Source organism: Colossoma macropomum, unplaced genomic scaffold, assembly GCF_904425465.1.
Source record: "Colossoma macropomum unplaced genomic scaffold, Colossoma_macropomum, whole genome shotgun sequence".
NCBI lineage: Eukaryota > Metazoa > Chordata > Actinopteri > Characiformes > Serrasalmidae > Colossoma > Colossoma macropomum.
The window spans coordinates 4866070-4877788 of record NW_023494795.1 but is presented as its reverse complement, the minus strand read 5'-3'; the positions used below and the strand labels follow the sequence as shown (position 1 = coordinate 4877788).

Here is an 11719-nt window from a genome sequence, read left to right as displayed (position 1 = left end):
GTTCATGAGAGGAGTGAGAGGAGTGAGCAGAGAGTGCTGGAGGTTTTAAACTCAGTTTAAGAGAGTGAGGGTGAGAGTAAGAGTGAGAGTGTGTGAGAGTGAGAGAAAGAGTGAGAGTGAGAAGAAGGAGGTTAATGAACAGAGTGAGAAGAGTGAGTAAAGTGAAGGGAGTGAGCAGAGAGTGCTGGAGGTTTTAAGCTCAGTTTAAGAGAGTGAGAGTGAGGGTGTGTGAGAGTGAGAGTGAGGAGGAGGAGGTTAATGAGCAGAGTGCGAAGAGTGAGTAAAGTGAAGGGAGTGAGCAGAGAGTGCTAGAGGTTTTAAACTCAGTTTAAGAGAATGAGAGAGTGTGAGAGAGAGAGTGAGAGTGAGTGAGAGTGAGAGTGAGAGAGTGTCCTACCTCTGGTAGTCAGTCCTGCAGTAGAGTTTGTTGTCTCTGCTGAAGCAGCTCTTCTCCAGCAGCTCTCCGCACTCACAGCAGCGCGCGCACCGCTCATGCCACACGCCGCAGTGCACGCGCAGCAGGAAGCGCTCCCGTATGGGTCGCGCGCAGCCCGCGCACACACATACAGCCTGAAGAGAGGGGTCCACACACACTGTAACCACACACACACACACACACACACACACAGAACAGTACAGGTGAGGAACACAACACAGTACAAACTCAGTACTCCGCTGTTCAGAACTCTGATCACTGCTTTCAGTACAATAAAGCTGCAGGTAAATGTACGAAACGAGTTCATTGCGATGCTGCTGCTCTACGGCTTCACTGATTTAAACTGACTAGTATTAAAATACGAAGCTGTAAAAGAGTCGAGAACGAAAACAGAGCTGCAGAAAACTGAATACGGGCTGTATAGGACATATAATGAAGTCAGAATAATAGAAAACAATAGAAAACCTGCCAATAAATAACTATAAATACATAAATACAGTAAATCATTTACTATTTAATAGCGTTATAGTGTTTACAAAAAAGAAATATATATATATATATATATATATATATATATATATATATATAGAGGATCAATAACAACAGCAACAACAATAATAACAATAACAATAAGAAGAAGAAGAAGAAGAAGAAGAAGAAGAAGAAGAAAAATTATTGAATGAACGAATTTAGTTGTATTTACCAGGTAAAGCTGCTAACTTGCCCTCACCCATGATGTTCAGAGCTCTGTGAAGGAAACAAACCTGCAGTCAGTCTTTTCTCTCAGACTCTCTCAGCACTGACCGATTCACTGACCGGCTCTGAGACTCTCAGCGCTCCGTCTGACTCACTCTGAGCTCACAGGAGCCGCGAGAAGCGAACAGACAGTAAACCAGAGACTCCAGTGAAGCGAGTTTTACCGAGTCACAGCAACGCGAGTAAAACTGAAGCTACATTTCTGACTGAGAGTAAATCAGATCACTGAACACTTACCGAGCAGAGACCCGCGCGCAGCGCATCCGCACACCTCAACACGTACACACTCACTCACACACCACACACTCACACTACTGATCTCTCTCTCTCTGACTCTCTCTCTCTCTCTCTCTCTCTCTCTCTCTCTCTCTGACTCTCTCTCTCTCTAATTCTCTATATATCTCTCCCTCCTGTCTCTGATTCTCTCTGACTCTCTCTGACTCTCTCTCTCTCTCTCTCTCTCTCTCTCTCTCTCTGACTCTCTCTCTCTCTAATTCTCTATATATCTCTCCCTCCTCTGTCTCTGATTCTCTCTGACTCTCTCTCTCTCTCTCTCTCTCTAATTCTCTATCTCTCTCTCTCTCTCCCGTTTCTCTGATTCTCTCTCTGACTCTCTCTCTCTCTCTCTCTCTCATTCTCTATATCCCTTTCTCCTCTGTCTCTCTCTGACTCTCTCTCTCTCTCTCTAATTTTCTCTCTCTCTTTCTCCTCTCTATCATTCTCTATATCCCTTTCTCCTCTCTCTCTCTCTGACTCTCTCTCTCTCTAATTCTCTATATATATATCTCTCCTCTGTCACTGATTCTCTCTGACTCTCTCTCTCTCTCTGTAACTCTCTCTCTCTCTGATTCTCTCTCCTCTCTCTCTGACTCTTTTTCTCTCTAACACTCTTTCTCTCTGTAACTCTTTCTCTCTGTAACTCTCTCTCTCTGTAACTATCTCTCTCTCTGACTCTCCCTGAGACTCTCTCTCTCTCTCTGATTCTCTCTGTCTGACTCTTTCTGTCTGACTCTCTCTGAGACACTCTCTCTCTCTGATTCTCTCTGTCTGACTCTTTCTGTCTGACTCTCTCTGAGACACTCTCTCTCTCTGATTCTCTCTCTGTCTGACTCTCTCTCTGAGACTCTCTCCTCTTTCTCTCTCTGTAACTATCTCTCTTTCTCTCTCTAACTCTCTCTCCTTCTCTCCTCTCTCTCACCGCTTTATGTGGTGATAGAATTGTTTGTTTGTTTGTTTGTTTGTTTGTTTGTGTGGGTGTCCTGTAGTAGTGAGAGAGGTGAGCTGGTGACCAGAAGGAGTGGGTTTATATCTCAGCACTGACCGGCTCTGCTGATTCTGTCCTTTGGCAAAACATTCACCCTCTCCAGCTCTCAGACCGGGATTAGAGAGAACAGCAGGAACTCAATAAAGTGAGTATCAGAGGAGAGCAGAGCAGAATGAACCCACACTCCAACAGCACCGGTACTCCACTGAGTTACTGTTAAAAAGGTCAAGAAACCAGTTAACCCCTTAATTTCAGTGTCTGAAGGTCACAATTAATTTAGTTCATACATTTTCTGATTTACTTCAGCACAAATCTGAAATATATATATATATATATATATATATATATATATATATATATATATATATATATATATATATATATATATATATTATTTTCAAATGGATCCAAATGACATGGCTAAGAAGTAAGAATGTATCAGTTATCATATTAATGTGGTCATTTGGTCACATTGGGACTGAATTTCAACAAAGCGACAGAAACAAAAAACAACTGTGACAGAAAGTGTGAAATAAACATGTAAAAAATGACTATGTAGCTTAATTAGTTCTGTTTAATTGGATTTAGTGCAGAAAGGGGGTGTGATGTTGTTTAAAATGCAGCTTTTTGATGGCAGTTTTTAAATGTGGCACTAGCTGATGTAGCTATGGCATATAAAGAAAATGAAGTAACCGAATGTACTATTTTCTGCCATTTCCTCCTGAGACCCAGAAAAATTAATGTTTGAGAATTTCAGATTCTATTTTAAGATAAAATAGTAAATTGGCTGAAAAATTATTCGTCACATTTATTTTATTTTTTTTTAAAAACACTTTTTGTTTATTTTTTATGTAATGTCCTTTATAGTGGGCGACAGGACGTTGCATATTAATTATGTTGATGTCATATTTCTTGTTTACTACACTGCATCAGACCAAGACCTGCTGCAGCATCAGCAACAACTTCAAAAACCTCTTCATCAGTCTTCAAAGTCCTGATCATCAACGTGCTGCTCAAAGTGATTCAGGGCACACAGTCAGTTCGGCTTTGGGAGTCATTTAGCAGCAAACTGTTCCACGGTAGGGATGAATAGTAAGTATGAATGGAGAGGAAAGAGAATTAGTTTATTTTTAATGTTTTAATTTTTAAATGTAAAATTGTGTAAAAGGAGATTTTCAAATAAATTAGGAAATTTAATAAAGGTCAGATCTCGAGCTTAAATGCAGGCAAACACTTATTCCAGATGTCCATTTAGCAGTAAAACAAAAAATATTGGCGGTACAAAAAAATGAAGAACAAAAGAAAAAAATAGATACAGTAAAATTACAGTAATGCATTTAACTGCTCAGCTTACATGTTGTTGCTTTAACCCAAACTGGATCAAGAGGAGTTTGATCATCCTTTAATTCTCTCTGCCTCAGTTTCCTGTCACCTGTGATATCATGAATTTCATGTAAAACAGATTTAAGTCCCAGTGTCCACCACAGAGGACATCAAACAAAGTATGCTGTTATTTGGTTAAACTTTTAGGCATATCAATAAAAAAACACTCTGAAAATGAGCTAAAATGTTTTTTTTTTATCTAAAACATTTTAACTATGGGCTTTAGAAACATCATAAATGCATATTTTTCACCCCTTTTCACTCTTACACCCATAAAATGTGGTTGCTGAGATGGCAGTCATTTTAAAAAGGCAGAACTCCTGTTGTGAATGACACACCTGGACAAACGAAACATCATTGGAAAGGCCAGGATGTCTCTACATAGCACACCAGGTTTCAGCACTGTAGCTTATATGGTTCTTTATCATTACTAGATTCAGCTCCTGAACCTGACTGAGCTAAATCAGCTGCGGAACTGCAGTGGAACATCTTAGCAGTATGTACCAGTATAACTGAGACTTGTTTGCCTGTTCTTCCCTTTTTGAGGCAGTAAAATAAATGATACACCTCAAAAGTGGGAGATACAGCAGAACAGACGCTGCCATTAATGTGATGATTGAATGCAACACAAAAAAAATGTATAACTAAGCATTAATGACTAAATGCAGAGTAAAAAGTAGATTATTAATAAATATACTTCAGCACAAAAGCTTCAGCATTTGAAAAAAACGTTCAGGAAAGATCGATTAAAACTTTACTCCAAGTAAATATGACCCCTCATCTCTTTATTTACACCGATCAGGCATAACATTATGACCACCTCCTTGTTTCTACGCTCATTGTCCATTTTATCAGCTCCACTTACTATATAGGTGCACTTTGTAGTTCTACAGTTACAGACTGTAGTCCATCTCTTTCTCTGCATACTTTGTTAGCCCCCTTTCACCCTGTTCTTCAGTGGTCAGGACCCCCATGGACCCTAGCGCTAGTCTGAGTGGATCAGACACAGCAGTGCTGCTGGAGTTTTTATACACCTCAGTGTCACTGCTGGTGTGACCACTGATGAAGGACTAGAGGATGACCAACACAGACTGTGCAGCAGCAGATGAGCTATCGTCTCTGACTTTACATCTACAAGGTGGACTGACAAGGTAGGAGTGTCTAATAGAGTGGACAGTGAGTGGACAGTGTTTAAAAACTCCAGCAGCACTGCTGTGTCTGATCCACTCAGACCAGCGCAACACACACTAATACATCACCACGTCAGTGTTACTGCAGTGCTGAGAATGATCCACCACCCAAACAGTACCTGCTTTGTGAGGGTTCATGGGGGTCCTGACCACTGAAGAACAGGGTAAAAGGGGGCTAACAAAGTATGCAGAGAAACAGATGGACTACAGTCTGTAACTGTAGAACTACAAAGTGCACCTATATAGTAAGTGGAGCTGATAAAATGGACAATGAGCGTAGAAACAAGGAGGTGGTCAGAATGTTATGCCTGATATGCCTGTAATTTATTTATGACAAAAATAAAGCCATTATATTTTTTATGTTGGAATTACATGTTTTTATGTGAAAAACAGTCAAGCAGAGCCTGTTTATATTAAAGAGAAGCTCATAAATGCTTTGTATGTCAATTCAGCTGTTATTAAACATGTATAACAGCATTATGGTAGCTGTGTATTTTCAACACACAGTTATTCAGGAATAAGACTGATGGACCGTGTGTGGGTTTTGAATCACATTGATATATTGCCACCTAGTGGTCAACACTGACTGGTGATGGGTGCATAGCAAAAGAACACAATGACTTCACATAAATTTAAATATTTTATTCAGACAGGATTCTAAACTGCAGTCTTTAGAAATTATGGCGTTTTTTTGATAAACTTCATCCTTCTTGAATAAAATAAATGCTCTTTATTGCATTGTTTTGCTGTTAGAGTGGACACCTGAAATTATCTATTTACAAAGAGAAAAAATTCTTTTCAAAACAAATCTATTCAAATTCATTTTGACAGTGAACTCGGGGAGCTTTCCTGCCCCTCCCTCCCTCCCTCCCTCCCTCCCTCTCCCTCCCCCAACACCGTCCCCCCGTCATACAAATTTCTCACATCAGTAAATAATTTGTGCTTGGTACAAAATACGTAGCTTACATCCTCGATCAAGTTCATCAAAGTTATATCAATTATTATTACATGGGTGTATGTACAAAAGAAATGGCAGTGGGGGGGCGGGGCTTGTGTCATGTGATCTGGTGGGGCGCTTCCAGCATCTCCATGAGGAAGGTGTCTATGGGCGTGTCTCCGATCAGCTTGAAGAAGAAGAGGTGCTCCAGACACTTCAGACCGATGGAGCGCAGCGCGGGGAGGCGCAGTAAGAGCTTAGCAAACCTGCCAAGGCGCGCACACACACACACACACACACACACACACACACACACACACACACACACACACACACACACACACAGAGTATGAATGCTGATCTACAGTCAGTTCAATATGTCTATCAGAACAGAGTGACACTCACTGGCCACTTTATTAGAAACACATATGCTCACCAGACAAAAAAAAATCAGTCACATCCTTTATTTCTTTTCTATTACTTGGCAACATCACCTTCAAGGGAAAGTCCACTGATTTTTCAAAAATTTCTGCTAAATCAAATTAAAAGATGTGAACATTAAGATGTCATTCAGAGTGGTACACAGTACACAGTGGTGGTGATAGGAACCAGACGTCCACCTCTAAAATCCACCTAATTGGTGCTGTTCTTACAATAAAGGTTCTCTTATCTAGGTGTTCAGTTACAGAGTGTGGGTCATTTGTTGTCATGGACTCCCCCTAATCCATCCACCACTGATCAGGTGACCAGAGGACAAATGTTGACCAGATATTACACTATATGTCCATAAGTTTGTAGACAGTTGCTTATGCTTATGCAACGTTTCTTATGAAATCAAGGGTATTAATAGTGAGTTTGGCCCTCTTTTCTGTCTACTCTTCCGATTTTAGCTCAAATCCGATCTCCCTGACATGATGGTTCACACTCGTTTAGGTAGCTGATTCAAATCTGTCATTAATGTGAACGAACCGGCTTTGATCAGCTCCCAGCTTCATTATTAGAGTGAGACAAAGGAGAAAAAGGTGAGATGAGCTGCTTTTCCACCGTTTACAGGCTTTAACTTCTGTTTGGCGCTGTTGCCATGGTAACGCTGAATGATGGCGCACGCGCAGTGGAAAAAAAGCACATGAATTCCGATCTGAGCGTCACATTAAGGTCGCATGGCCACGAATCAGATACGAATCTGATCTAGGACCACATATGAAAGTGGCTCAGGTCAGATTTGAACAGATCAGATTTGCACGTCCACACAGCCCTGAAAACATCAGATCTGAGTCACATTAGGGCAAAAAAACGGATTTGTGCCACTTCAACCAGGTAATGTGAACGTAGCCATATATACACCTATTTAGTCTACAGCAGTTTAGCTCCGCCCATTCATGTTGAAATTATAGGGCACAATAACAAAAACAGCCTGTTCAAATCCAAGGGATAAAGAGAGGTTTGGAAATTGTTAAAACGTAGGACATGAGCTCTTTAAAGCATGAAAGCTTGTCCACAGCCGTTATGATGCAGTACCTGCCAGGTTGGTCGGGGTATTTCTGCTTGGTGTAGGACTCCAGAGAGGCGTAGACCTTCTCCCTGAGCCGCTCCACCTCAGATGGATTAGAGAGGCCTTTGGCGTCTGCAAGCACAAAGAACAGCCATACTCAGACACACATGAACTTTCAGGTCAGACTGGTGAGACCCTCCTGTAACATTTACACTTCTGCTTCTTGTAGTGTTTAGGAAATATTTAGCGAAAAGTCCACACTTCACCACTAGCTGATACATATTCACAATGTTCGGAAGCCACGGAGGTATTTTTAAATATAGTTTTAAATATTAAAATGGAATAAACTGCTTCGGAAATGTATCTGGAACGTCTTCACGCTCTTCACTCATAAAAAAGCTGGTTTTCCAAAGGTTCTCTAGTCATAAAAAAGGTTCTATATAGAATTTCTATAGAGCTTCTATATAGAAACATTCAAAGAACCCCTTGCATGATTTAAGAGCTCTTTGCATCACAAAACATTCTTCAGACTGTTGGAGAATGTGCACCAGGTGGTTCTATATAGAACCTTTTTTGAAAAGGGCTCTATATAGCACCAAAAAGGGTTCCGCTATTGTTAAAGGCTAAAGAACCCATTTTTGGTATTATGTAGAACCCTTTTTGTTAAGAGTGTTTATTAAAGGTGGATTCCAGTGGTTTTTATTATTTGTGCTTTATTGAATGCACAAATAATACGGTTTGATGTGAAATAGTTCATTGCAGAGAAACATGCTCTGGTTTCTTTACAGTGGTGGTGATGGGAACCAGGGGTTATATGTCTGCAACACAAGTGTGGCCATTTTATTTACAGTTCAAAATAACCAGTGAACCCACACAAGTCTTCTGAGTTTTTATATGTGATGCTGATGATGGCAGAATAGTGGAAAATATGAAAATATTAAAAAATGTTTATCTGGATACTATTTGGCTTTGCCTTATATCAGGGGTCGGCAAAAACACGTGGCTCCGGAACTGCATGCGGCTCTTTTGAAGTCCTGTTGTGGCTCCACAGCAGAATTAGGTTTGTAGGTAATAATAAAATAATCCTCCTTTACAGTAAAATAAAGCTCTGCTGATCGTTCAACACAGTTTAACAATAAATGGTCTTAAACTGGAGTTAATGTAGAACTGCTGATTCACCCTTTAACTCAAGGTTGGCTCGCAGACTGCTGGTCACCATAGCCACACAGACAACAATCTCGCCAAGCTAGTAGCTAATGAAACAGCAAAGAGAGAGATTTAAGACAAACATCGATAATTTTGGAGATGAATGGACTTATTTGCGTTTATAAATCACTCCAGCTGGTTTCCTGATACGTTTAATCTGCAATGAGAAACTGTAAAACACTAAAAAGTCACGAAGCTGAGGTCAGTTTCTCGCTCGAATTTTCACATTCGACCTTAAATGTTGCAGGGATGGAACGAGAAAATACGAACAAGAAGCTGGCGAATGAGAAGCGACTTCAGCTTCATAAAAAGTCGAACGTTGAGAGACATTTTACAAGAAACTGTTCTACTTTTGAGGAAAAGTTTCCTGCTGGAGATGTGAGAAAAGCAGCTATAGCTGTGCTAAAGCTTAAAGCAGAGCAAAGTAAGTCTGTGTTTATGTTTATATTTATTAGCCTATACTGGGACATCAGCACATACTGAGACCTATTTACAGCCAAGATGGTGAAACGTTACTTCAATAAAATGGACATGAAATGTGGCTCCGGAGGTGGTTAGACTTTTGTTGAAACTTGACAAATTGGCTCTTTTTAACATTTAGGTTACAGACCCCTGCCTTATATGTATCTCTCCACCATGCTGTATTTAAAAAAAGAGGTTTTAGACCAAAATCCTGTTTTAAAACGATCATAAAGAATGTCTGAGGCATCAGCAGCATCCTTATAGAGGTATTAACTGTTTAATGATTTCCATCACCACCACTGTGACCAAGTTTCTCTAGAAAAGACTTGTTTACATCTTAACCATTTAATTATGTAGACATTTTAAGAAATCAATGAAACTCCTCTGTAATAGTCTCTCAGGACAGGTCCATTCTTTACAAACTCTGTGTGATACAGTGATTTTATCACAGATAAGGGGATTTTAGGCGCCCCGTTAGGCGTCAGGTCCATTAGCATCCCCACCTGTGATAAAATGACTTTAACGCATGGCCTCTCGAGGTTTACTGCTTTAGTGTATCACTGACCGGGGTTGAACAGGACGATGGCTCTCAGGCAGCCCAGCTCTGTCTTATCCATCTGCATGTCCTTCATCTTAGACACCAGCTCAGTCAGCACCCTGTGACATACAAATATACTTACAATTTAGGCTACATGGACGATCTACATAACACACAGAGATAGAATGAAGATACAGCCGTCTATAAGCATCTATAGATCAGCATAGACACGAATGAAGAGGTTCGTAGAACAGCAGTGTTAGAACTGTCAAAGTCGCTGATCTGTTTATGTTATAGTATTAAAAAAAAATTTCACATTGTACAACACTAATTATTAGCATTAGCTATTTTTGAATCACATTTCCCTCAAATGATGATTAGTTGTCGAAGGCCAAAACGGGGTAAAGGTGCATGAGCGGGAGCTGACCTGTCGAAAATAGAGCCCACCCCCGCACTGTGGGCGCTGCTGCGGTGCACGTGGAGGCCAGTGGCTAGCAGGATGCCATCCTTCACCGTGACAGAGCGGTGTGAGAACGAAGCGATAAGCAGCTCGTTCCAGCCTGAAGAAAAAAAACAACAAACGGATGAGTCGTCATTTTCTCAGTGTTTTGAGTCACTGTCTGTAAACAGCTCTTCACACCGAGTATGAACTGTCTGACCAACAGAGGTCAGCGTTCCTGAATTACACAGTACTTTTTCAGGAAATATACAGATTAAATGTTCTTCACTAGCAGCAACCCCGACTCTGATCACATATGACGGTGAGGGTGCATGTGTGGCCTACCTGCCCGCAGCAGAATGACCTGATCGTCCAGGGGCAGTTCAGAGAAGTGCGGTATCCTTTTTGCCCATTCGACCAGTGTGAAGAGCTGCTTGTCTGCAGCCTGGCAGATATTAGTGACCGGGTCGTTCGTCTGACAAGAAAAAGAGAGAGAGACTCATATAAATATACACTTGTAATAGTTTAGTCTTTTTATCAAGGGTTTAAATGAACATGTACACTGATCAGGCATAACATTATGACCACCTCCTTGTTTCTACGCTCATTGTCCATTTTATCAGCTCCACTTACTATATAGATGCACTTTGTAGTTCTACAGTTACAGACTGTAGTCCATCTGTTTCTCTGCATACTTTGTTAGCCCCCTTTTACCCTGTTCTTCAGTGGTCAGGACCCCCATGGACCCTCACAGAGCAGGTACTATTTGGGTGGTGGATCATTCTCAGCACTGCAGTAACACTGACGTGGTGGTGGTGTGTTAGTGTGTGTTGCGCTGGTCTGAGTGGATCAGACACAGCAGTGCTGCTGGAGTTTTTAAACACCTCAGTGTCACTGCTGGACTGAGAATAGTCCACCAACCAAAAATATCCAGCCAACAGCGTCCTGTGGGCAGCGTCTTGTGACCACTGATGAAGGACTAAAGGATGACCAACACAAACTGTGCAGCAGCAGATGAGCTATCGTCTCTGACTTTGCATCTACAAGGTGGACTGACAAGGTAGGAGTGTCTAATAGAGTGGACAGTGAGTGGACACAGTGTTTTAAAACTCCAGCAGCACTGCTGTGTCTGATCCACTCGTACCAGCACAACACACACTTACACACCACCACCATGTCAGCGTTACTGCAGTGCTGAGAATGATCCCCCAAATATTACCTGCTCTGTGAGGGTCCCTGGGGGTCCACTACATCCAGTGTTATAATATTTATATTATTTAAGACTCAGAGCTTCGACTGTTAATTAAATGGGAGCTGCCATATCAGTCAGTAAAGCACTGTTTAACTTAAACTGTTGTATGAATGAAAATAATAACTTTAAATATAATACAATTTTTTATCAGCTGATATCATCAGAATTTTTAGCTCCTTAAAACCATAATCGGTCACAAATCTTTCATATCAGTCAGGCTCTAATTATTACTGCATGATTAGATTCACACTACATAAGTATTCATGTCTAATTACATTACACAATCACAGAGTAAGTTATGTCACAAATAACATTTACCCCTTTAAACTCCAGGCTTATTACATCCTAAGGCTCGTTAATCATT

At 40.8% G+C, this 11719-nt stretch overlaps 2 protein-coding genes across 3 annotated transcripts in view; both read right to left on the bottom strand.

Moving 5' to 3' along the window:
* The window catches only part of lmx1a (LIM homeobox transcription factor 1, alpha), a 30145-nt gene extending 28730 nt beyond the window's left edge, over positions 1-1415 (bottom strand). The window contains exons 1-2 of the mRNA XM_036582635.1: positions 1140-1415; positions 398-593 (exon numbers count right to left, since the gene is read on the bottom strand). Coding sequence (XP_036438528.1) covers positions 398-593; positions 1140-1170 — 227 coding nt within the window. The 5' untranslated portion in view covers positions 1171-1415. The remainder of the gene's footprint in view (positions 1-397; positions 594-1139) is intronic.
* Positions 1416-5904: 4489 nt separating this feature from the next.
* rxrgb (retinoid X receptor, gamma b) overlaps positions 5905-11719 on the bottom strand; it is a 65570-nt gene continuing 59755 nt past the window's right edge. For both annotated transcript variants that reach the window (XM_036581251.1, XM_036581252.1), the window contains 5 exons: positions 10449-10578; positions 10092-10224; positions 9692-9783; positions 7485-7590; positions 5905-6232 (listed from right to left, as the gene is read on the bottom strand). In XM_036581251.1, coding sequence (XP_036437144.1) covers positions 6085-6232; positions 7485-7590; positions 9692-9783; positions 10092-10224; positions 10449-10578 — 609 coding nt within the window. In that variant the 3' untranslated portion in view covers positions 5905-6084. The remainder of the gene's footprint in view (positions 6233-7484; positions 7591-9691; positions 9784-10091; positions 10225-10448; positions 10579-11719) is intronic.